Below are 23,816 nucleotides of genomic sequence, written 5' to 3'. Positions count from 1 at the left end.
CCTCAGGCTTTTTCACTGAATTGAAACTAAGACCTGATCAAAATTAAAAAAGAAAAAAGATCACACAGCATTTGCCGTTTATTGTGATCCCAAATTGTCCATATCAAGTCTCTTCCTGTTTTCCCTGACCACAAGGAATCCCCTGTGAGACCGGTTCCCGAGATTAGTTTACAAATGTAATTGAAATATTCATCATCCTGAAACGGGAATTTAGTCTTTGCAAACGCGAGAAGATCATATTAAACCAGAGAAGCTGAGAAGTCCGCAGGGGCACACAAATGGTGTCTAAGTGCGAAAAAGAGAAGGAAAACAGCTCATCAGTGCAACACAGGAAAGCCTAGCAAATAAGCGAGCTAATTGCAGTGGGATAAACGAATCCCAAAATGTAGAGAAAATGTCCCACTTGACCCCGTTATCTTCTTAACACTGATCATCACGCAGGAAGGTTGCTGCTGCTTTTATGTGCTTTAAAAGGTAAAATGGAACAGGCTTTGATTACATGTGTGTTTTTTGGACAGTAAAGTTGGTGCATCTTAGTCACCATCGGTATTTTTAGAAATAAATTCTCCACCAGGCCTTGAAACAGGCCGATATTAGAGGTCTTTATGCCAGAAAAATATTATTATGTGTCCAGTGAAAACACAGAAACACACTGAGGGCAGGATCATTACTTTCTGCCACATTTTCCTTCTTTATGGGAACATTTTAGTCAGATTTTAGTCAGATCTGCTCACATTTTCATTTGTTGGAGGAGAAATAATAAATTCAGGATAATAAACACATCCACAGCATCGTTATACAAGAAATGAGTCACGCCGTTCTGCTGCGTTCAGGTTCTGTTGTTAACACAAAACAAATGTTCACTAATGACTTTCAAACACTTTTGCTATTCTTTTAAAATAGACGGTCTTTGGTGGTGTTTCACTGTAAGAGCACACCAGACATCACTTGGATCAAAAGACGTGGTTTACTGCTGGCGGTTTGGATCTCAGCCCTTCGTCATCATCACCACAGAAAGAGTGCGGTGCTTCTTACTTGGTGATGAGCGTGTCGGCCACGATGCCCAGCTGCTGGACCTGAGCGCACTCCTCCTCCGTCAGGTACTCCATGGACTGCTGGGAGTTAAGGCGGGGCCTGGAGGCGCGGTAGCTGTCGATCTTCCTCTTGTCCTCCCATGACTTCAGCGTGCTCTCGAAGGCCTGGTCGGACAGAGACGGAAAAAGATTTTAGGCCGTTTACACAGAGTAGGCACTCCTTCAGTCAGTACTTGAAAAGATAATAAAGATTCAAGAGCCACCTGACACCCGACTGTCGACATAAACCGAGGACTCAAGGTAGCAAACTGACTGACACAAGAAAAGCCGAGGAGAGGTTCCAGTAAACACAGGTGCATTTTACAAGAGGAATAAATCTTTTAATCTGTCGGTCTGAAGTCGCCGAGGGGAAGCAACAGAAAGAGTGCAAGAATGTAATCTAACAAACGGTCAATAACGGTGCCTCAGACGGGCGTCCAGCAGGCACAGCGCTCACCTGAAACATAACCGGCACCATTTGACTGAATAAAAGCCACATTTAGGAGGATAAAACCGGTGAGCTCACTTTCGTCTCTCTCTCTGCGGTACTTAAGGAGGAAAACCATGGAAACAAACTGCCCAAATGTGCTCGGCGCGAGAGAGCTCTCAAAGGTTCGAGCAGCGTGAAGAGAGAACAAACACGGTGGGTATGAATTTGATTTGAGAAATCCCGAAATAGAGTCAACAACACGGGCCGAGAGCTGAGAGTGGATTTTCAGCTGAAATATTTATGAAAGGGAGAGTATTTCAAGCCAACACTGCTGTTCCTCATATAGCAGACATATATATTCACATAGAAATGCATCACACATGGATTCTTATACTGTGAAGATCAAACTGGGTTGTTTTTTTGCATGTAGTAAAAATCACAGAGTGGAATTTTCTGACGATATCACACAGCAGATCATTCATATTTGATTTGGACATTACTCGGTCTCGGGTGAGCATCTGTGCTCGGTTCTTGTGGACGATCTTGACGATGCCGGGCGGCTGGATCCAGGCCTCTCCGTCCACCTGCACGGGGACCCCCTCCTCCCCGAGGATGGTGATCTTCACCTGACGGCACTGCGAACGCAGCAGAGCAGAAAACAGCAGCTGTCAGGTGAGTCTTCTCGTTCTCCCCCGATCCACAGAGTGCTTTTTTTTTTCTCGTCTCTGTCTTCTGCTGTAGGACATTCAGTATCTTATGCGTCTTGTAAATCCTGCTCCTCTAAAAGTTGCGTGAATTGTATTGTATTATACTTTATTACATGGAGCCAGATGGACCAAAGGCTGTTTTTTTTTACACTGGTGGACAATAAAAGTGGATCTATTTCCCATCTTTTCCTCCCCCCACCCAAACTGTTTGCTTTTTCTCCGTTGTCTAGTAATTACCTACAGCTCTGACATTCTGCATTAACAAACCAGTAATCACATTAAAGTAGACACCGCTGGCATACTTTGTCCTTGTGATGAAAAGAGAAAGGAGGTTCAGGAGATTAAAAATAACCCGCAGTACTTACAAATATGTCCTTGCGGAAATAAGTCTTTGGCTTACAGCTGCTAACACAGCTTACTCAAGGTTGTTCAACAATCTCCGAATGTTCACACGTGTTTTAATGTAAATCTGTTCTTTTGAATCACTACAGAAAACATCAGCTGAATATCTAACAAGAGTTTAAAGCCCGACTGTGATTATAAAGGTGTGTCCATTATGTGAGGGGGTGTTCACTGCGTGTCACCTGTGCGATGCGGTGGTGCTGCAGGTTGATGACTCTGGACATGGCCATCTGCATGCTGCCAAAAACCGCCACCACCTCCAGCTTCTTATCATCGAATGACGGAGCGCCAAAGTTCTGGAGACAAACGACACGCTGTAACCTTCTGTCAAAATCACTGCTGTTTAAGTGAAGCACCCCCCCCCTACGTCCTTCACAGCACTCACATTATCCTCCTTGGTGCCTCCCCAGAAGTTGATTCCGCCTGCGTAGCTGGGGATGTTGAGCACGGCCAAGCCCTGCAGACTGGGCAGAGACATGGGGACACCGTCGCACTGAGGGGAGGGAGAAAATGGGGGGGTGTTAGAGGGGAAACAGCTGACAGAGTTTAGCCTCCCAAAACAAGAGAAACCACTCTTTCCTGAGAGCGTGTGAGTGTCTGACCTCCAGCTGAACTCGCTGCTCCAGGTTCTTGTAGGTTTTCTGGACCAGCTCTTTGGTCCCCAGCACTCCGTACCACATCATGTTCTTGGTGCGACTGCTGCAGGAGGAGACGGGAGGTTTTGGTTTGATTCGAATAAAACTTCAGCTACCGAAGGACGGTATTGATCAATCGGTCGTTGTGACATTCATTTGTTAAAGGGCAGAGCTGCCAAGTGGAAGGAGCCCCTGGTTCTGAGAGTAAAAGCAGTATTTTCTGAACAGAAATAAAACTGTTTTACAGCCGCAGTGCTATGATTTGTTATTGATTTCCTAAAATGCTCTGTGAAGGAGGTTGTAAGAAGCTCTGCGTGTGTTCGTACCTGCATTTCTTAGGGTTCTCGTCCCTCTTGTTGTTGAACTCGAGGGAAATCTTGGCGTCCAGGCCGATGCCAAAGTAGTTGTTCATCACACACTTCTCTGAACACTGTCTACAAATACAGACCACATGTCGTTATTAAAAGTCACAGTACATGAGCACACTTTGAAGCCAAAGCTGTACAAACGCATACAAACAGATGAGAGCGCGCAAAGACTTACACAGAGTCCTCGCTGAAGGTGACGGTGTGGAGGCTCTCTGGTTTCTCAAGGACTATGGGGGAGGTGGGGCTTAAGCTTCCTTGGCCTGGACAGGAAGGTGTAATTGGTCTCATTAAAAAAAAAAAAAACTGTCCAAAAGTAATCACCAGATAGGATTTCATCTTGAAATTGGAATTATGAATGGTTCTTCAGGAACAACTAACGTTATTCTTGAAGAAGTGAGTCGTCACTAAACCTTTTCTGACATCCTGCAGCAGTGAGAGCCTCGATGGGATTTTTCCAAAATGTACAAGCAGCACTTTGGAGTGTGTCCCATCCCCTCGTATCCCTGCTGATGTTAAAATAAAAGGACACTCACGCGGCTCAGCATCCTTCAGCTCCTCGCTGTTCTCTCGTTTGATGGAGGAGGAGGACGACATCCTCTGGACCTGCGTGTGTCGGTTCTGCTCGTCCACCACTGAAAAGACAACGTCAGTCAACAGAAGAAGAAGAAGAAAAGAACAGAAGGACAGAGAAAACTATAAAATCCTTCCTCTTACCTTTCTCGGCCTGCTCGATGATCTGCCTCAGGGCTTTCTTCAGGCTGTTGGCCCGGAGCATCAGCTGCTCCTTGGACCGGTACGTTTTACCCTCTGAACCCGACTCACCGCCACTTTCGCCGGGGCTCGAGCCGCCGCTCTCCTGGCTGGGCACCGAACCTGCTGGCACCACCTGGACGTGACAGGTACATCAGTACATCCTGGTTTACTCCTGTTAAGTGACCTTTTTGTTTTAATGTCTGATGTTACCAGACTCTCCTGAGAGACTGATTTCATTTTAAGAGAGAAGTGGACCCTGCAGCATTAGCACATTATCACCAAAGCAGCATTATTAAACCAGAAAATGTCTCCACATTCATTAATTTTTCATATTGCTGCTCCGTGGAGCCCTGTGGTAGCGCGACATCTCCTGTCTGCAGCCAAGAGAGGCAGCCGTTAATATTCATTTACAGGCAGAACTGAGGACGACCGGATCCACATTTCATTCATCAAATGTAAAATGATGCAGAGTTACAGTCGAATGCTTTTCCCCTGTTGATCGAGCAGGAGGTTGGGATCACACTGGCGTTTTAACGGCTGCGTTATGTCTTTCAGAGCACCGGCATCAATCTGTGAATCAAAGAGGGAGCAGAGACACACGTTTTGTGTTCTCGCTCCTGATGTGCGGAGACGCATCACTGTTTTTACTACCACTCCTGTGAAGGATCGGGTTAAACTGGAGCATTTAAAAGCTCTCTAAACGTTCTCATTATCACCAAGTGGACGATATTTGCACACTAGGCCAATTTAAGGCCAGAATCTTAAGACACCACAACTTTTCTCTATTAGAATAAAATTCAGGATAAAAGGTCTCCCATAGACTAGTCCCTTACACTTTTAACTTGTGACTCTTTCAAACGACTCCTTGTCAAGAGAAAAGCGATGTTTAACCTCTGAGATGGATTCATCTGAATATCGTTAAAGAGGTATAACTTTAACAAGCTAAGATAAGTAAAGTCATGTACAATAGTGTTTATAGAATTAAACAATTAAACAAATATTAAAACACACATCTAAAATATTAGTGTAACCTGAAGGATCATTTACTGACTAATATCCTTAAACAAGCAGGTTTTATTTATAACTTTTTCCACTCTGCTGAAATCTCACTTGACAGACAGACGGACAGTTTTTGATTGCAGTGACTATCTAATATTGATTCTAATCGGTCGTGTTATTACCTGAGCCTCCGCTTCCTCACTTAAGGCCTTGACGAGGGAATCGAGCTTCTCGTTCAGCAATGCACACTGGGAGAAGAGACAAGACAGGCGCAGAGATTGTTATTGTTCATATCGCTCCCTCGCTCACTTCAAACATCATACAAGAGTGTAAATTCACAGACACAGCACACATCAATACTGTCAGAGGTTCCTAAATTCCCATTTGAGCGCCTGCAGTAACACCTGAAACCAGCGAGAAATCAATACTTATACAGAGCATATGGGTCTTTTAGGTGTTTTATTTGCAGAAGTAACAGGCGGATTTCCCTCCGGGCATCGATAAAGCCTCGCATTATCTGAAAACAGACGAATAAGTGGGACGGAGCTGAGAGCGCGCTGACAGGAGGGCTTTGGTGACGCCTCTGCTGGGTGAAAAGATTTTCTCCTTTTAGGAAACGTCTCACAAGATTTGGTAAAACTGCTTCCTCTCAGCAACATTTTCTTGTTGAGACTTGTAGGTCTTTTACCTGCTGACAGACAGCAGCTGTAGGGGTTCAGTTTGACCTCTTAGCCTGCAGTTAGTTTGTCCCTTAAATTGCTTTACGGTTGGAAACATTTGGGAAAATTCAGGATCTTTATTAAAACAAAAAAAAAATGTTTGACTTACTCGTTATCTCTTTTAAATCAAAGAAAATAGCATTAGTGTCAAGTACCTGATGAGCTGCTGATTGTTTCCATTATCAATGCATCTATTATTTGCTTGATTAATCTGTCAGGCATTTGGTCCACACAGCGCCATGGTGGCATTTTTATCCCACAATCCAAACATTTTCCATCAGCAAAGAAAACAAAGAAAACCGGTGACATTTCACATTTTTTTGCTTAAAAAAATGACTAATCGGTTCTCAAAAGAGATGCTTGTTCAGCTAATTGACAAATTGTTGCATCTTTTACAGACATGCAGGCTGTAAAAACATGGCTAAGCTAACCTTTTGTCACCGTCTCCATGGCAACGTTGCACCTCCCGGCTTGCATAGAAATCTGCTCTTTTGTTTGACATCATAAATGCATTTCTTTAACATTACTGAGGCTCTGAACGTCCAACCAACGTGGTTCTTATATCTCTGGAACACTGACGCTGTCTTCTATCCATTAATGCTCATATGTTTGTGTGTGTGTGTTGAAAACCTGCAGGCCAAACAAATCTAAATCAGTTAAAATTGCACAAAAGAAAACCTGTGACAGAACACGTACAGCGCCACTGACTCAGCCTGATGGCCGTTACTTATTCTCTAATATAAAAGCAGTGAAAACTGAGCAGAGCTGAGTTTGATACGACAGCTTTAACACTTGTTCAGCCTTCCAGCTTCAAATGTCCTTTAAACTTTATTGTTAAAACTTGTTAAATAATTGAATAAATAGAAAGCATAAACTACCAGAAGGAATAGTGAACCATCAACACAACTATTCCCGTCTCCCTCCCTCTATTACACACACACACACACACACACACAACACCTACACTGCCCACTAGATACTGTTATACAAGCTCTTACATAATACATACGATCACACACAGCACCAGTTACCTTCTTTGCCATGGCATCTGCCTCCTCCTTGTTCTCAGTGGCTCTCTCGTACGCCTTCCCCACCTCCGCCACAAAATCATTCACCGTCCCACACAGAAACCTGACAGGGAGGTGGAGAGTGCACAAAGAGAGGGTGAGAGAAAGCAGGTTGGGAGAGAAGGGGTGGGGGGGGACGTGAGAGTGAAGGTTAACATGATTAACGGCGATAATGAAAGAAATTAGCAGGGCGACACGTTTCAGATTTCTTGTGATTCACTGTGCGGACACTGTTTTTGGAGATTTCACGCGCAGGCTCTCGTTTGGTCGCCGCCTACCTCCCTCCCTGTCAGCTGCGTCGCCTCCACACAGTCACTATTTACTCACAGCTGTTACATTGCTGCTGTATGACTCAGCGGGGAGGCTTCTCCAAACTCACACGCCGCTCGAGCTCTTAGCAAATATTGGATCCCATAAAAGGAATATCGCTCGTTTGCTGCAGCAGAACACTGTCCTCATTTATGAGCTTTGTCCTCCTGTGCGCTCCCTCAGGTTCTCTTTCCAAATTAGATAACTGGAAATGAAGTGTGATGGCACACTGTTCTAACTAATTAATGGTAGCTTTTGAAAGGCAGGAGGTGCTCAGTCTGTGTTTGCAAACTGCCGCTGAATGTCCCTTCTACTGGAGGTGGCAAGAGTGAAAATGAGTCAACCATATTGTCATTGTTTGACAGCTGCAGGCGGCCGGAGCCTGAAAGTAAAGTGTGGACATGGTGAATGTAAGGCAGCGAGACCGAGCAACTCTCATCCATCAATAAGGTGCGAAGTACAGAGGATTCTTTTAAGTTTTACATCGCAGAGGAACTAAAGCTCACAGACTGTTTTCTTCCTGGAGGCCTCCTGCGTCCTATCGACCTTAAATCTGCTTCTGCTGTCTGTTTATTGTGTTAAAGACCATCATTTTTCTGGAGGGCTGGGTTAGGGTTAAGGGGTGTTTAAAGGTTTCCTCACCAGCTGTTGAGATTTACAACTTTCAAAACTGATGTAAAGCAGATTCATTTCCAACCTTCCATATATCCAGGCCACATGTTGCCTCCAAGCTTGTACTTTTCTCTTTTGGAAAAACATAATGAATTCATTGAGAAAGCAGCGTTTTGAATCAAACTATTCCCAAACTGTATGAGATCTTTCTGCTGGAGCTCTGCTCATCCAGCTTACTTACTTTTCTTTAGTGTCAAATGTGACCCTTTTATGTCAGTAACAGGTCATTGTTAATGGTTACAGGGAGCCATTAGAGCCTGACAGCAGTCTCCCTTTAGTTCATGTCCCTTTAAGTGTCCTTCAAAATGGCAACACATTTATTTCAATAAACTGGAAAACAACAAGTCACAGCTCCCAAAACGACCTGAATCTCGGTGCCGGAGACTTAAGATTAACATCAGAAGACCTCCATCCACGCCAGGGTTTGTTTTTAAGCCCAAGTAGTGAACAAATTGCACTAAAATTCATGAAAAGTATGGCAGATGTTATTTTGTACTTCTTTCCATCATGTGTCGAGTGTCTCTCTTCATCCTTGGTCGATTCAAACCCATTTAAATTCCGCTGCGTGATTTCAAAAAACGAAAGCCACATTTTCAACACAGGTGTTATGTTTCAATGAGATTGTACTTTGCGAGTGTCCTAAAATCCCAGAGGCGTTTGAAATGTGCTGCGGGTCTCTGCAACAATCAGCAGCAGTATAAAACACAAACAGAGCGGTGGAGAAAAGTGCTCTGTAATGGCCGCTAGACGCGTCCCAAAGGAAGACTACTAATGTACTAATGCACTGAGGATGACCCCTAAATACTGATTCATCCGTCTCTTTCACTTACAGCCGGGCAGCACTTACTGTCGCCTCCGTGTGCGTGTGTGTGTGTATGTGAAAGTGTGCGTGTGTCCTTAGGGAAGAGACTAAAGCCAAAAAAATCAATACCCATTGACCAGACACTCACTCGCCCTTTCTGTCTGCCTCTTTCTCTCATCATCTCTATCCTCCTTTTTCCCCTCCTGCCATCTTTATTCTCCTTCTCCCATCCCTCCCCTGCTCTCTCATCTCTTCTACTTTTACCTCCTCTCTCCCGTCCCCGCTATCGAAGGCGTTTTGTGGCACATACTTAGCAGAGGAAATGACGTCACTGTGTCTGTCTGAGTCCAGGATCTTGGCGAGGTGGGAGGCCACGGAGTCTGCATACTGAGTGATGTGGACCTGAGAGAGAGAGAAAGGCGCTTCAGAATTATAAACGAAGAAGGCGGAGGTTTGTTCGTGGGAATGTTGGGTTGAAAAGGAAATGCAGGGTAGCTTTAGGGTTTAGACGCTGCCATTTGGTCAAACTCAAAACGTACTGTTTGGTCAAAAATGTCTAGTATTGAAAAATATGTTCTATTTAATCTGCCAGGAGGAAAAGGTCCCTGAACACATCCTCTGTGTTGTCCTGGTAGGTCGTCTTTGTGCTCTCAGATTGCACTTATCCTGTTTATGTGAAGAACCAATCTTGACTTTACTAAAATACTATAACTTACAAGCTTTGAGTAACTGAATTTTAAACATCAGTCATCTCTAAACATCACCAAGTTTTCTATAACAGACAAATAAAAAAATAAAACACCTTAGTTAGGTAGCTTCATAACAAATGACTGATAAGAGGATACGATGGCTCCTTTTGGGATATTCTAATTATCCACCAAAGTGATGCATATGGTGAAAAAGTAGTTATACGGGTGCAAACTCATGCTGTAACTTAAAAGAAAATGTCCTTTAACTATCATCTAGGTTTGGGAGTTGAGAGGAAGCTTTCAGCTCAAATACAAAATACAGGGCTGCCCTTCGCCGACGTCTGCAACACTCCCTGTGGTTTAGGTCTGATTGCTTTGGCCTTCAGCCAGCCAGGCTCAATTGATTCTCAGTGGATGTTTTCCAAAATAATTTCTTGGAACTTGTGAGATCTCTCTTCGTGGGGCTGATTTATGGGTACCATCTGTCACAAAGCTGACAGCTCCCTGAAAGTTCTGCAGAGTAATTTACCTGCAGAGGAGAATCAAGGCTGTCGTCCTCTTTCACTATCGGTGTGCGTTTAGTGGTGGTGGGCACCTCGTATGTCATCACGCTCCATCTAAACAGACACACACACAAAGACACACGCCGATGTCAAGCAGCAGAAAACAAACTTCACTGTCGGCTGAGGAGATCAAGACAGGAGGACAGGAGACGGGGAGATCGAAACATGCAGCCTTTGTGTCCTTTTTCTATCTGTGATTGTACCGCTGATAATAAGCAGATCAACAAAAATCCACCGTTACTTAAAACTGAGGACATTTGAAGCTTTTTAAACACTTCACATCACAATAAGAACATGAGCCATTTTTACCAATTTAAATGATGTTCTTTTAATTAAAAGGTATAATTTGACATTTGGCTCACTGATTAACATGTTATATCTACGTCTGTATCTACATATATGCATGTGAAATCTGTACAAAATTCAAGTGTAAACACAAGTTGTGGGTTCACAGGTTATGTGGGGCTATGCTATGCTAAACTAACCAACAAATGACTTTTATTGTGGTTTGGAGTTAATTTAGTTTCATATAAGTAATGAAATCACTCAGCAGTGACAAACTACCAATGGTGCTTTATAGCCAAATCTTTCCTCCTCCACTGCAAAATAAAATGTTAATTTTAAGTTATTTCCTCTATCGGATGCTAATATTCCATTTTCAGGTATTTAGCCTTATTAGCACTCCTGCATATGGATGATCTGTCATGGCTGACGTCCACCATCTTGTCTTCTCTTCAACTTAATAGTTTTGAATGAGGACCTTCAGATCAACTGTTGTTTCAGTTCGACAGATACATATTCAAATCAATATTTAGGGAAACATAAGTATCAGATTGGACTCTGTATCAGCTGATAACCAGTACTGAAGGACTCTGATCTGGACTGAGGCCAAAGGTTTGAACTATATATGCTATTGCAGTAGGTATGTGTAATTCTTTGGACTCTACAGCCAGCCAGAAATATATATAACCCTAAGGAGGATCAGATTTAGACATGGCGTTCATTAATTCATTCATTTGGGATTCCCTCCACCAACTTATTTAAAGAAATCATCCTGGACATTTTCCTCTCGTTACAGGACAGTTAGACAAACACTAGAATGGAAACCAAAGCCATGAAAAGGAATACAAAGCAAACATAGACATCCACATGTGGTCAGACAACGCACCTTTCAGGGAAGAAACAGTGCTAACCACGTTGTTGGCCCCCTCCTCCACCCTCTGGTCTCACCTGTCCAGCATTTTGGTGGTGGCTCTCTCCAGCTTCTCCAGGATCTGCAGCAGCTGGGCGTCGTCGTCACAGAGGCCTCCCCAGCCCAGCACACGCGCCAGGTCGTTACCTGTGCCCAGAGGCAGCACGCCGAGCTGGCACTGCACAGAGAGAAAATAATCACTCTTCAAGAACACAAATAATCAGAGGTTAAATCGGTACATCATCTGCAAACAAACTGATTAAAGCTCATTCTCCAAAATCAGCAAAAGCAGTACAAGATAGATTATTCATGTTGGTAAAAATGCACCTGTTTCTAGATCTGAATCTAAATTTATATCACAAAGAGAGGCTGCAGCTACTGCAAGTCAGACCCTGCAGATTTACCTGCACACATATAATGCTGGTGTTGAATATAGACTTATTTCTCTACGGACTTATTATTACTTAAGTCTGACATCTTGTGCTATGAAGCCAAAATATTAGATGATGTGATTACAGTGTCCAAACACTGTGAAAATAGTAATAGTTTTATTGGGAGAAACTGACCGCTGGCTGACCCTTAACTGATTAGTCTGGAATGACCTGAAACGATTCATGCTGATTTGACATGGCACTTATTTATCCAAATTAAATACTACTTCAAATTAAGAATCATGTTATCCAACATGGCGTTCATTAGTGGGATTGAGTCCATGACATTAATTAATTAGCTGGGGTAAGCGGTGTATCACTTGTAATTTTACCCACTGCCACCCTCACACTCTCTTCAAACTTGTCCTTCCCTGATATTTCTTATTTATTGTTTCCTTTCTCTTTCCCTTTATTGCCTAATTCTCTCCATTTTCAGCTTGAGTCCAGTCAAAATGTGCAGATTTGAGGAAAATTAACAGCAACAGGTTATAAACTGTGAAAATGCTTCGTCCTAATGACTTTTTATTTACAATGTTAGTGCAAGAGGTGTCTTGCTGCTTTTTTCTTGCCCATCACCGTTCTCCACAGTCACCTTTAATATCACCTCCTCCTCCTCCTCCTCCTCCTCCTCCTCCTCCTCCTCCACCTCCTCCTCACCTGTTTATGGAGGTTGAGTTTATCCAGCTCTGAGAGCACCCAGCCCACGCTGCCGTCCCCTCCGCACACCAGGATACGGAACGTCACAAACTTCTGGAAAAGCCGGAGGCTGAGAGGGAGGAAGAGAGAGAGTGGGATGGGGCGGGAGGATGAGGATGAGGAGAGGAAGAGGAGGAAGCAAGGCACAAAATGTTAGGAGGAAGATGTCATGAAAAGGCAGCAAAGTTACAGCATCTTTACATGCTGAACACCAGTCGTGGTGAACTAGAAGCTCCCACCAGTGAAGGAATGAACCACTAAAAATATCATCTGTTGCTAATTAAGAAAGCTCAAGTACCCGAGCTCTGGTCCTCCATTCATTAGGTCAAAGACTTGAGCCGGATTCAGAAGCTGCTTGAACTTGCGGAGGAACTTCACCCCCTGGTTGTCTCCACTCTTGGAGTTGACCAGGACCAGGAGAGGACTGGAGCAGGACGCTGAGGTGGCCTTCCAGAAGCCTGGCGGGAAGGTTTGTAAATCAATAATCATGAATAAACTAGAACAAGACCAGAAAAAACATTTCCAGCTCACAATTTCAAGGCCAAGTTTTTTTTGCTAATCTCAAAATTCATGTTGGGAAACAGAGATTGTGTCAATTTCTGATCCAAGTTCCCTTTAATTGACTAATTTGAATATCCATAATATGCACATACAAGACAAATGCTGTCCAATCCTGAACTCTGAACCTACTGTGCATGTAATACTGTACTTTGAACAAAAGAGCAAAAGAGTGTGTGTGTGTGTGTGTGTGTGTGTGTGTGTGTGTGTGTGTGTGTGTGTGTGTGTACAAAGTGTCTCACCATCTGAGTCGATGCTGTTAAGTGCAGTGGGAGGGATGATTGACACTCGACACTGACCCAAGGGACACACCTTCCCCATTTGTTCTTTACAGCTGTTGTGGACCTGAAAGCACATGCGTGCACACGCACATGTACGTACACACACACACAACCACACACACACACACACACACACACACACACACACACACACACAGTCAGTGGTCTCCATAGTAATTCTATATTTCAGTAGAAGCAGAAAGGTCATTACATCCCTCTGAAACCCACCAAATGTCAGTTCTATAACCTTTACAAATACCACTCTGATTCATTTGTGTGTGTGTGTGTGTGTGTGTGTGTGTGTGTGTGTGTACTGGGGATTAATTTGCCCCAAACACTCAAAAGCAATTCAGCCTTTGCTAAATGGAACCGTGAGACTGAGTAAAGTTACGTCTCTGTAACTATGTGAGTTTGAGCCCCTTAAAGGACAATTCCACTGAACTTTTCTGCTCGATTCCTTCATTCTCTCATGTCTTTACAGCAGTGTAGAACATGTTTCCCTAACCCCATTTATCAATATGGATGTGTATGGATCTGTGCTAAGTGAAGCTACAGAGTGGGGTGATAATTCTGTGGGTCTGACACCACGAGTGGCACTTTTACAGGACACATAGTGATCTGATCCATTGTTAATGGGCAGGAAAAGAACCTCACTGTGAACGTCAGGAAAACTAAAGATAGTGATAGTGATGATGATGAGGGTCCTCTGCATCAGAGGGCTTATCATGGTCCTCTCAGGTCGACACCTTGGTGAAGACAAGCGCTGAAGATGGACTTCAGGCTGCTCAAACGAAGAGCTAAAGTCTTTCTACACCTGCACTGTAGAAAGCGTCCTGACAGGCATCATCGGACAGACATTTGAACGGTAAATCAGTGACAGCAGTGGACTTTGCACATAATTTATAATTCATAACTCATCCACCTGTCATACTGATGTCATCACCAACAATGGGTGTATATTGCATATGTGATTATGTTTAACTCATACTTGGCTATAACGTCTCATTATTTCACCGTTTCATTTCTCTGAAACTTAAAACTGAAACAATTATATTGTTTCATTGCTTCACTGTTTAATTTGATCTACTCTTATTTATTTTTAATCTGTTTTTATTTACTTTCAATTCTTTTGTTAGTTTCATTCTAGTTTATTAATTTGTCAGCTTTGTTCTGGAGCCAAGCACATAATAATTTCACTGCTCGTTGTACTGTGTGTGATTGTTTGTGACCATGGCACTTGATTTTAATCAATTTCATGTAAACAGTTTGAGTGGTGGTCTTGAATTAACTCTGTCACAGACTGTGATTTAAAGTCATTTTTGTTAAAACCTGCTCACACATGGATGAGTTTTAGTGAATCGTTTCATCATTAATTGCGAATTTTGTGTAGTTTTGCCGACGACATGCAGAATTCAAATGCTGGTCCTGTGATAGTGGTTTTTCTTACAGGGTAAGTTTCTCTGCAGTCTCTATAGGCCGTATTAAGCACTGTTAATGTCCTTGTACTGGATTATTATTCTCTTTATAAAGCTTGCGGCATCGGGTCAGACTCAGTGACCCTGGAGCTGGCAGAAATTTATCAGCTCCTTTTCAATTCTCATTTCAACCTGCCCTCCTCCTCCTCCTTCTCCTCCTCCTCCTCCTCCTCCTCCTGGGGATCTGTGCTGCCATCTTAAGTACCGTCACGTTACTCTGATGAGCGAACTTTTACAGACCTTGAGACTTTGAGGGAACAAGGGAGCGAGTCGAGAATGATAAAAAAGCACATTTGGGAGCACATCTCGCCTATGTGTGCACTGAAAGTCACAATTTCCTGTGCTAATGTCAACATGTCAGACTGTTTGGTGAACAAACAATAGAAAATGTAATTTCAGCCTCTGCTTCACAGGGTTTTGGACAAAAACACATAAACTGTATACAGTGAAAACTGTGGCAGATGAAAACTTTTTTCTTTCCCATTATTTTCCAGTAAAAGCTGTTTTGAAGACAGAATCACAACCTGTTTTATGCTAATAGTTGGCTTGAAGGAGCTTATTTGTATTTAAACAGCTGCTGGAAATCAAAAATGGGATATTTAGATCTAAATCCTGCCCCACCACAGACACCAGAGGGATAATTAATTGGGACCGCTTTACCAGCTGGACTGGCTCCATTACTGTGGACATCATTTGCATTTGTATCAATGATGAGGTTTGATTTAAAATTCATATAAAACCTTTTGAGGTTAAGATCGACACTGAAAATAACTTTCAGCTAGCAGAGATGTCCTAAATAAGCACAAACACTGATTTGACAAGACAGTTTTTTGACAGACAATCAATCCCACTTACGATGGCCTTGCACCAGAGGCAGCGCCAGTCCTGCAGCCGCCGCACGCTGCCGCAGTTCTTGTCACACACCACACATTTGGCACTGACCGGCAGGTTGCCTTCCAGCCACTGGTGGGGCATAAACACCTGGGACAAATATGGAAGTATATGGAGAACATGAGAGGAGCTCAGGCTAATCTGCCTTTAAGTCATAATAATAAATTTAATCAAGTCAGGCAGGAATTAGCTGCATATGTGGTCGCAACATATAGCACAGGTTAATCACTCACCCCTTCCTCATCCTCGATGATGTCATTTCCTATGGAGGCCAGTGTGGTCCATTTGCAGCTGTTGGTGGAGCGAACGGCACAACGCTTGTGAGCCTTGAACTTACAAACTGCAGAGGAAGCAATGAATGTCACGTTAGACAAACTCACTGAAGATAAATAGTGAATAAATAATAAATTAATATACATTAAACACAGTGACGGTGAGTTACTGCACATTTTCCCACTGTAATTTATCAGCTGATTTGTTGATGACGCTGGTTTGTTCGACGCACAAATCAAGGTGAAATATTGCTGCTCTACAATTTTAATTGTAATTTTAGTGATTTAACAGAATAAAATATTTATTTTAGAAATGTCTATGTATTTTTTTTAGCTTGTGCATGACAAATGTGTATTTTAATTAACATTTTGCCAAGAAAATTAAATAAATAGTTAAATAAATCACGACCTAACCTGTACTGACCTAAAAACCCCATTCAGTATGTGTTTGCTCAGGTTTGTAGCTGCTACTGATACGAGAGAGGGGAGGAAATGATTTTACTCAACTGTTTCTAAGGTGTTGGTGTGTCAGACCTGTGTCGAAACCTGTCTCACCCTGCAATAAGGAGCCATAAACCCACTTTCAGAGTCACATGCTCCACATGCTTTTCTGACTGGGATTTATTAGGAGACATTTAGCACCATACATTTAGGTAAAAGAATGGTTTGACTCAAAGATTACAGCTCATAATGTCTAAATAGGCCAAAAATGCTAAAAAAAAAAGCTCAAAACCCACGGGTGGTTGGTTTAATCTTCCAAGGAATGTGTCTTCAAATGTGTGTATTTGTGTACGTGTGTGTGTGTCTGTGTACCTTCACAGGACAGGCCGTGGGAGGTGACGCCTGGCAGAGCCTCTCTGCAGACGTTGCAGAAGGTCGGTCTGGCGTGCGAGCAGGCGTACCAGTTGTGCATCCCAGAGAAATGCTCCATGTTGAACTGGCTGGCCTGGGGAAGGGGAAATAAGTGGAAGGACAGGACAATGGCATCAGCGCTCTGCGTTAAACTGGCTGGGCTTCGGAGGTAGAAACACAGAGGGACAAAATCATCAGAGCGCTACAGCAGAATAAGCCTGGGGAAGGAGAGATACGGCAGGACGGGGTGATGACTTTTTGAATTTAATGCTGAACTAAACAGCCAGAGGAAGCATGGAAACAAGGATGAGACAATGACGTCAGCAGCACATATTAAACGTTGTGGCCCCGGGACTGAGACATACAAGTTTAGAGACAGTGATAGTGATGCTACAGCTGAGTGGCCGGGGCTAAAGAGGCCCATACAGGCAGAATATAGACATTAGCTAGTGCCTTAGAAGATGGTAGAACAAGATTGTGGTGTCAAACCAGACTTCCTGTACAAAATAATCTTTTTTTCCTACTCAGAAAGTGACCATAACTCAAGATGCATCTCAAAGTTGGATCAGTCCAGATGACTCCACAGTTTGATCCGCACCCTTGCATACTCGGAATAATGAGGAATAACAGATGAGCCAGGAAAAATGAGGTTCTGTATATGACAATGACATAAATTAAAACCCTAAATGCGCTGTTATAAAACTTAAACCAAACACCTGAGAACATTTCAGCTCAGCAGCTTACAGTCTTCAGCTCTCTTTATAGCCTATTAAAGCAGAGGGACGGATTTTATGAGAGACATCAATCCGCTGGCAAAAAGCTCAATTGAAAAGCAGAGAAGAGAAAAGAGGGAGGATGTAAGGGTGGGAGGGTGGAGGAGAGAGGGAGGAGAGTTGTCCTTCCTCCAAGAAAGTAGAAAAAGTGGATACTTTGAGAGAAGAAAGAACAGAGGAAGACGCATAAAGCCTCATTTGTGATATTCTGATGTCAGCCAGCAGAATAAATAATCATGTTAGAATATGAAAAAACACCGACCTCGTAAGTTTCCCATTTTTGGACGGATTTGAGAGCGCCGATCCAGTCCTCCATTTCCTTCCTGCTCTCGGCACACAACATGAGTTTGCGAAATGGAGTGATCACCTTAAGGAGGAAGAGAGTGAAAGTCAGAGCTAAGAAGTGAAATATTTTCTTCCAACCTGTCAGAATACGTCCTTCATTCATTCATTCATTCATTCGTCAACATTATGTCACATTATTGGGATTCAGCCTTCTGCAGCCATGCTAGCAGCACCGTGAAGCTGTACTTTATCAGCGTGCTAACACACTCACACTGAAAATGTTGACATGCTGACTTTGACCAGATGTCATTTTCATGTTAACGTTTGCAAATTAGCGCTAAAAACAAAGTACAGGTGAGGCTGATCAGTTTTACTGGTATCTGGTCACAAAGTATTAGATAAATCATCATTTTTACCCAATTATGACGCTAAATAAACCACCAGCTGTTAGAATTCATCCTTACGGGAACATGACAACCTTTACGAAATATCATGACAATCCATTCTTTAAGTTTTTGAGTCTTTTTTCTCAAAACCACAATTGAATATCTAACGGTGGTGCTTTTAAAATGCTTCAATCCACATTTGAGACATTTTGAGGCCGCTCTCTTGCTTACTGTGAAGCTGTTGTTGATGTTCTTGGTGCTGGTCTCGGCCACGCTGGCATCCGATAGGTCCACTTCATCAAAAATCAGAGACTGATGGGAAAAAAAACACACACGGAAACCATTAGCTTTCATACACTCACACCTTTGAGTTTCCCCTGGCACCGCTCAGTCATGCAACAACTGTGTGTAACCGTTGATTTTAGTTTCACAGTTGCATTTGCAGCATGAGCACCATTAACAAACTCTTACAAATCCCCAAAACATTGTTAATTTAAAGCTACTGTGAGCTGTTTCAGACATTCTTGTACCTTGCAGTCTTTGGCATAGTAGAGGGTCCTTCCTCTGAGTTTGAAGTACCTCCTCTTCCATCTCTGGAAGGAGCTGGTCTGCTTTAACAGGATTCCCTCCTTCACACTTTTCTGTAGAGAGACAGAGAGTCAGAGAAGATGTTAGTGCATCCATGACAGCTGAATAACTACAGTGACGGCGCAGAGTTTGCACATAGACAGAGGGAGATCAGTTTGGATAGTCACACAACAGAGGCACAGAAAGCTGCTCAGATGAGCAGAGAGGTGTTGACTGACTCCGTCAAGATGGTACACTTACAATATTTACTTAAAAGACTATACCCTGTGTTTTAGTGCATTTTCAAACAGCTTCCAGTGATGTCCTGAAAGGTATGTCACTAATTCATGATTAGATTTGGATATTTGCCCTATTTCTTTCCAAAAACAGCACACTTGTGTGTTAAATAAAAAAAAAACAGGAAGCTACTTTTGGCTGAGTGTCAGTATGTTGTGTGACAATTGGAGAGTTAATGTAGCAAAAACACAGGAGGTTATGTCTTGTACTTGTGTTCTAAAGGCAGAAGTGATGAGGCGATGCAGCAGGTTGAAGGCGCAGCCATCCATGTCTGCATGAAAATTACTGACACAGCCAGAATGCACAATGTGATTTGATTCTGAGGATTTGCAGAAACTCCCCGCTGATTCTATTGTGGTGGCTGCTGTCTGCTTATCATGCACTCGTTCTTTCTCTCTCTCCGTTTATGAGTACATGCCCTGAGAGGACAGAATGCACCATGGGTAATCAATTTGAGATAGGACATCGGGGGTCGCCATGGAGATCCTCATTTCTCGAACGAGAGGACACTCTGGCCTAGTGATAGATGCAGGCACGTACACATAGTAACACACACACACACACACACGCTGATGCAATCTTAAGACTCTGATCACGTTACTGACGGCTCACTTCATACCTGCGCGCTTATCATCTAACGTAGCAGCATTCCTGCACATAACTTGCATTTCATTCGATCGGCCTCCGTTGACAAGCTCATGACTTCCCCACAGGGATATGCTGCATCACACAGGTGTGTGCCGCATGGCAGGAATCACACATACAGTATGATAAAATGTTTGATCGGCAACATCCAACAGCTCTTTAAAACGGAAATATGGTCGTTAAAACAAAACAGCCTGTGCTAGAATAACCAAGAGGAAATAATAATGTTCAGTATGTGTCTGCTAAACACGTTACAAATGTTTAGATACCACAGAAAATGACTAATCCTGCTCCTCTTCTGAGAAAGCCTCTAGGAAATACTGTAGTCAGCAAACACCGCAAACCAAGTCACGCAATTGTCACCGAGTTCCTCACGTTGTCTACGTCATCTGTAACTAAACAGCATGTCAAATCTGTGGCCAAAGGTTAACCGTCTCTGAAACAGCTTCAACTTGCAAAAATGGGAGTTATGACAAATTCTGAGGATTCACATACATTTAAAATTTGAGTAATTTGGTGGATTGGTTCTTGGTTGTTCTTGTTTCACATTACATTCAGCAGTACAATAGGCTACAATTCCTATATTATAAACAGAGAAAGCAAAGGTCACACTTTTATTGATGTGTAACACAATTTCGTGACCACAGAATGATACGACGAAGGTGGAAAGGATATTGTTTTTGTTATCTCCAAATCAGGAGCAGACTGCTAAATTGCAATAAAAAGACAAGACAGTGACAAAAGACTCCTTCCATTACACAGGTATGTTGTTGTTTTTTGAGTTCCCAGCAGGGCTGACCCAGAGCAGCCCGCTCTGCAGTGACTTGGCAGGGTCTCCAGATCGGTGCATCATCTGGACATCTGCCCCGAAAGAAAAAAATTCAAGACTCAGACAGGAGGTTTGCCACCTGCACGACGACGACCAGCACGCCATGAGGACAAGAGGAAGTGTGTGAACTATTACTATTGAGTGAGACAGAAACTGAAAGTGACAAAGCATAAAACATCATGTGATAAAGGCGTCGCTCTTCAGTGTCATCTGGGTTTTATCTGGATACAAGACAACTGAGATGACGAGATCAAATGAGGCCTCGAGTTAATGTTGAAGTTAATAATGCACATATTTACTTTATTCAATGCATCCTGGGGTTCGGCATTAATACGATAAGTAGACGTGTGTTCCACTTTTTCATTTTCTTCTAAACACAATGCTAACTTTGTAAGTTACAAACACCGAAGCTGCGAAACTACTAATACGAGCCAATAATTCTAAATGGTCTCATTTATATACCACAGTTTTAAAGTTGTACTATCAATATCAAACCTCAGTGCAATTTTACAGCGGACTGAAAGTTGTTAAGTTATTCTTAAATTTGAATAACAAAACTTTTATAACGAGAGACTTTTTTACATGTTATTTGGCACAGATGGCTTCAGCAGTTTGGGATTTTTTTTTTTGGCTGATGCTACCTGACACTGACTGACACCCTCCAATCAGACAGCACAGTTTTGGTATCAAGCTGAAACTCAAGTATTGTATTGGCTGAGAAATGGAGAACAAAGCAGCCTGATTGTTAGTTAGTACAGTTGCTACACTTGTACTTGTAGCTTTTGAGCTGGGCTCCTAGCACATTGTACTTTCCAGCGTCCCCCACATCTCTGCACCTTTGTAATCCGTCTTCTTCACATCTGTTCATCTCGATCTTTCTTCTCTCTATACCATTTCTGTTTTAAACATCTCTCTCCCTTCTCCATCTCTCGTTCTATCTCAGTGCCACTCATCTATCTTTCTTGCTCCCCCCTCCGCCCTTCTCCTCCTGGTGCTTCTGCATCGCTTTCTCTGCAGGTCGGTCTTTGCAGTAATGGCCTTGGCTGTGTGAACCGAGGGAGTAATACAAGGCAGAAGCACCTCAGAACCAGTAATAAATCTAATTCTTCGCTCCATCACCATCTAGTTTCTCAGCTGTGTCTGTTTGTGTGTCCATGAGACATCTCGCCCTGTAATGGTACACACAGCTTCTTGTGCTTTCGCAATGCATATTTCTTTCTTAGAATAAATGCGCTTTTATACCCTGAGGGAGAGGCAGAGAAGGAGAGAGGGGAAAAAAAAAAAACAGAGGAGGGGGAATGGAAAGACTGATGATGGAAGCCATGATAGATCGCCCAGAGGTATGGATCATTAGCAAGAGGAGACAGGGAGAAGAAACAGAGCTGTGGTAGCGGCGAGGAACTAAGAGCGAGGAAGAGAAACAACACAATATTGAGAGAACAAAAAAAAAGGTATGATGCAGGAGTTACAACAAACAGGGACTCAGGGGAGTCGGCATGAAAGAGAAGAACAGGAAAAGCCTTTGAGATGGAAGAAGAAAGATGAAAACACAAACAAGTAGGTTTAAAGGTCTCTTCTGACTGAACCACTTGACTTGACGTGTGAGATAACGGCGAAGTGCAACACCCCTGTTCCACCAATCGGTGCTTATCCGCGGTTGCCACAACAACGCTGACGGGGGCTGTCAGTCAAGGAGCTAATCAGAGTTTTTGTTTGACAAAAGCGACTAATAACATAGCAACCACCGATACAGCTGAAGAACGGACTGTAAGTCAGACCAACTCAGGATGTTGCAATCTAGGTGTGAAACCAGCGGCTGGCATCCGGCTACCTTAACTTTCCTGTGAAATCATCTTTGAGCTCTTGAGCGAAACAGAAATTATGTAAGATATACATAAATGCATATTAAAGAGTATCTGAGTTGAACGTTAGCGTTAGAATCTGTGTTTTACCTTGAAAAGCTGCTTGTGACTCAGTCGGTGAAATGTAAAGCTACACAGATGATAAGGGACTCAAAAGCATTCACACTCTACAGTAGAACCAAAACTTCTCCAACAGCATCAATAAACTCATTCAGTGTAAGTCAATAGGTGAAAATGTGATGCATTTGAGTTATATTGTGTTATTGTGAGAGATTCCTTCATGTTGTTGCATTCAAACTACAGCCTGAAATGTACTATAAAGCTGAACCAGTGTTGGTAGGATGTATAGCAGCGCTGCAGCATTACACTCTGTTCATTTTAGCAAGCGGCTCCTAATAAACTTGTACTGTATATAATAAACTGGGGTTTGACAATGTGCGCAGAGAAACATCACGATGGATGATGGTATCGTTGTCAAGAGGGGGGGGGGTTTCTCCGTGGCAGTGCTCAGTGCTGTGAAATGACTCCCCAGGCTCCGTCAATGACGTCTCTGTTAAACCAGACAGTGTCTGGGAAAACATCTCGCAGCATCAGCAGCAGTAAAAAAAAAAAAGGGGGGAGTAAAGACTCTTGAGTCGCCTTCTTTCCAGTGGGCTACCGGAGATAAAGCTACACTTTGGCGATAGCTTCGCACAGCTACGGTGGGCTGGGACAGAGGTGGTGATGAATATCTTTACTGGGGTGCTGTGAGCGCATGTGTTACGATGGTAGAGTGGTCGATGGCTGTCAGCTATTGCCCAACCCTATAATGAACAATATATTGTATGAGCCAAGAGACCCACAAGCCCCGAAGTCAGCACAAGCACATGTCAATCAGTGCAGTCTTATCCACATTCTCACAGGATCAGGCCCAACATACATTCACCTCAGTCACATTTGATGAATCGAGGTCATAACGAGCAAAGCCTTTATATCAAGAGGGCTTATAGATGGGTGGAGACACTTTAGGGCGCGTTATTGCAAAACTAAAGGAGAGAGACTGCACGTTTACAACCAGTGAACCAAACTGAAATCTGCATCAGAGTACAACTGTTACAGCCTACAACACTCATTCTGTCATTTTGGAGCTTGGGTGTGAAAATGACTTATTTTGCTTCCCACAATCTGGCTGCATAGTCACAGTTAAACCACATACAGTAGATAGGATCACTCTGGGGGCAGGTGATGTAGAATAAACTACATTACCTTTACTCACATGTAAGCATGGCTATAACATGTGTGACCTTCTCAAAAGCTGCCCCCCAGGCTTATTACTTACTTATCAAAATGTCTGGTT

General features: G+C 43.0%; 1 protein-coding gene across 2 annotated transcripts in view; it reads right to left on the bottom strand.

Moving 5' to 3' along the window:
* LOC139222590 (diacylglycerol kinase delta) overlaps positions 1 to 23,816 on the bottom strand; it is a 59,888-nt gene that overhangs the window by 3,934 nt on the left and 32,138 nt on the right. For both annotated transcript variants that reach the window (XM_070854392.1, XM_070854391.1), the window contains exons 2-24: positions 18,811 to 18,921; positions 18,512 to 18,592; positions 17,872 to 17,976; positions 16,798 to 16,930; positions 15,946 to 16,052; positions 15,677 to 15,802; positions 13,308 to 13,410; positions 12,806 to 12,965; positions 12,469 to 12,577; positions 11,419 to 11,558; positions 10,155 to 10,242; positions 9,247 to 9,338; positions 7,118 to 7,217; positions 5,550 to 5,615; positions 4,330 to 4,501; positions 4,149 to 4,247; positions 3,791 to 3,875; positions 3,574 to 3,681; positions 3,215 to 3,311; positions 2,998 to 3,105; positions 2,795 to 2,908; positions 2,004 to 2,138; positions 1,036 to 1,199 (exon numbers count right to left, since the gene is read on the bottom strand). In XM_070854392.1, coding sequence (XP_070710493.1) covers positions 1,036 to 1,199; positions 2,004 to 2,138; positions 2,795 to 2,908; positions 2,998 to 3,105; positions 3,215 to 3,311; positions 3,574 to 3,681; positions 3,791 to 3,875; positions 4,149 to 4,247; positions 4,330 to 4,501; positions 5,550 to 5,615; positions 7,118 to 7,217; positions 9,247 to 9,338; positions 10,155 to 10,242; positions 11,419 to 11,558; positions 12,469 to 12,577; positions 12,806 to 12,965; positions 13,308 to 13,410; positions 15,677 to 15,802; positions 15,946 to 16,052; positions 16,798 to 16,930; positions 17,872 to 17,952 — 2,387 coding nt within the window. In that variant the 5' untranslated portion in view covers positions 17,953 to 17,976; positions 18,512 to 18,592; positions 18,811 to 18,921. The remainder of the gene's footprint in view (positions 1 to 1,035; positions 1,200 to 2,003; positions 2,139 to 2,794; positions 2,909 to 2,997; positions 3,106 to 3,214; positions 3,312 to 3,573; positions 3,682 to 3,790; positions 3,876 to 4,148; positions 4,248 to 4,329; positions 4,502 to 5,549; positions 5,616 to 7,117; positions 7,218 to 9,246; positions 9,339 to 10,154; positions 10,243 to 11,418; positions 11,559 to 12,468; positions 12,578 to 12,805; positions 12,966 to 13,307; positions 13,411 to 15,676; positions 15,803 to 15,945; positions 16,053 to 16,797; positions 16,931 to 17,871; positions 17,977 to 18,511; positions 18,593 to 18,810; positions 18,922 to 23,816) is intronic.

This window comes from Pempheris klunzingeri, chromosome 23 (genome assembly GCF_042242105.1).
Source record: "Pempheris klunzingeri isolate RE-2024b chromosome 23, fPemKlu1.hap1, whole genome shotgun sequence".
Classification (NCBI taxonomy): domain Eukaryota; kingdom Metazoa; phylum Chordata; class Actinopteri; order Acropomatiformes; family Pempheridae; genus Pempheris; species Pempheris klunzingeri.
The sequence above is the reverse complement of the archived record's forward strand: the minus strand, read 5'-3'. Positions and strand labels throughout refer to the sequence as shown.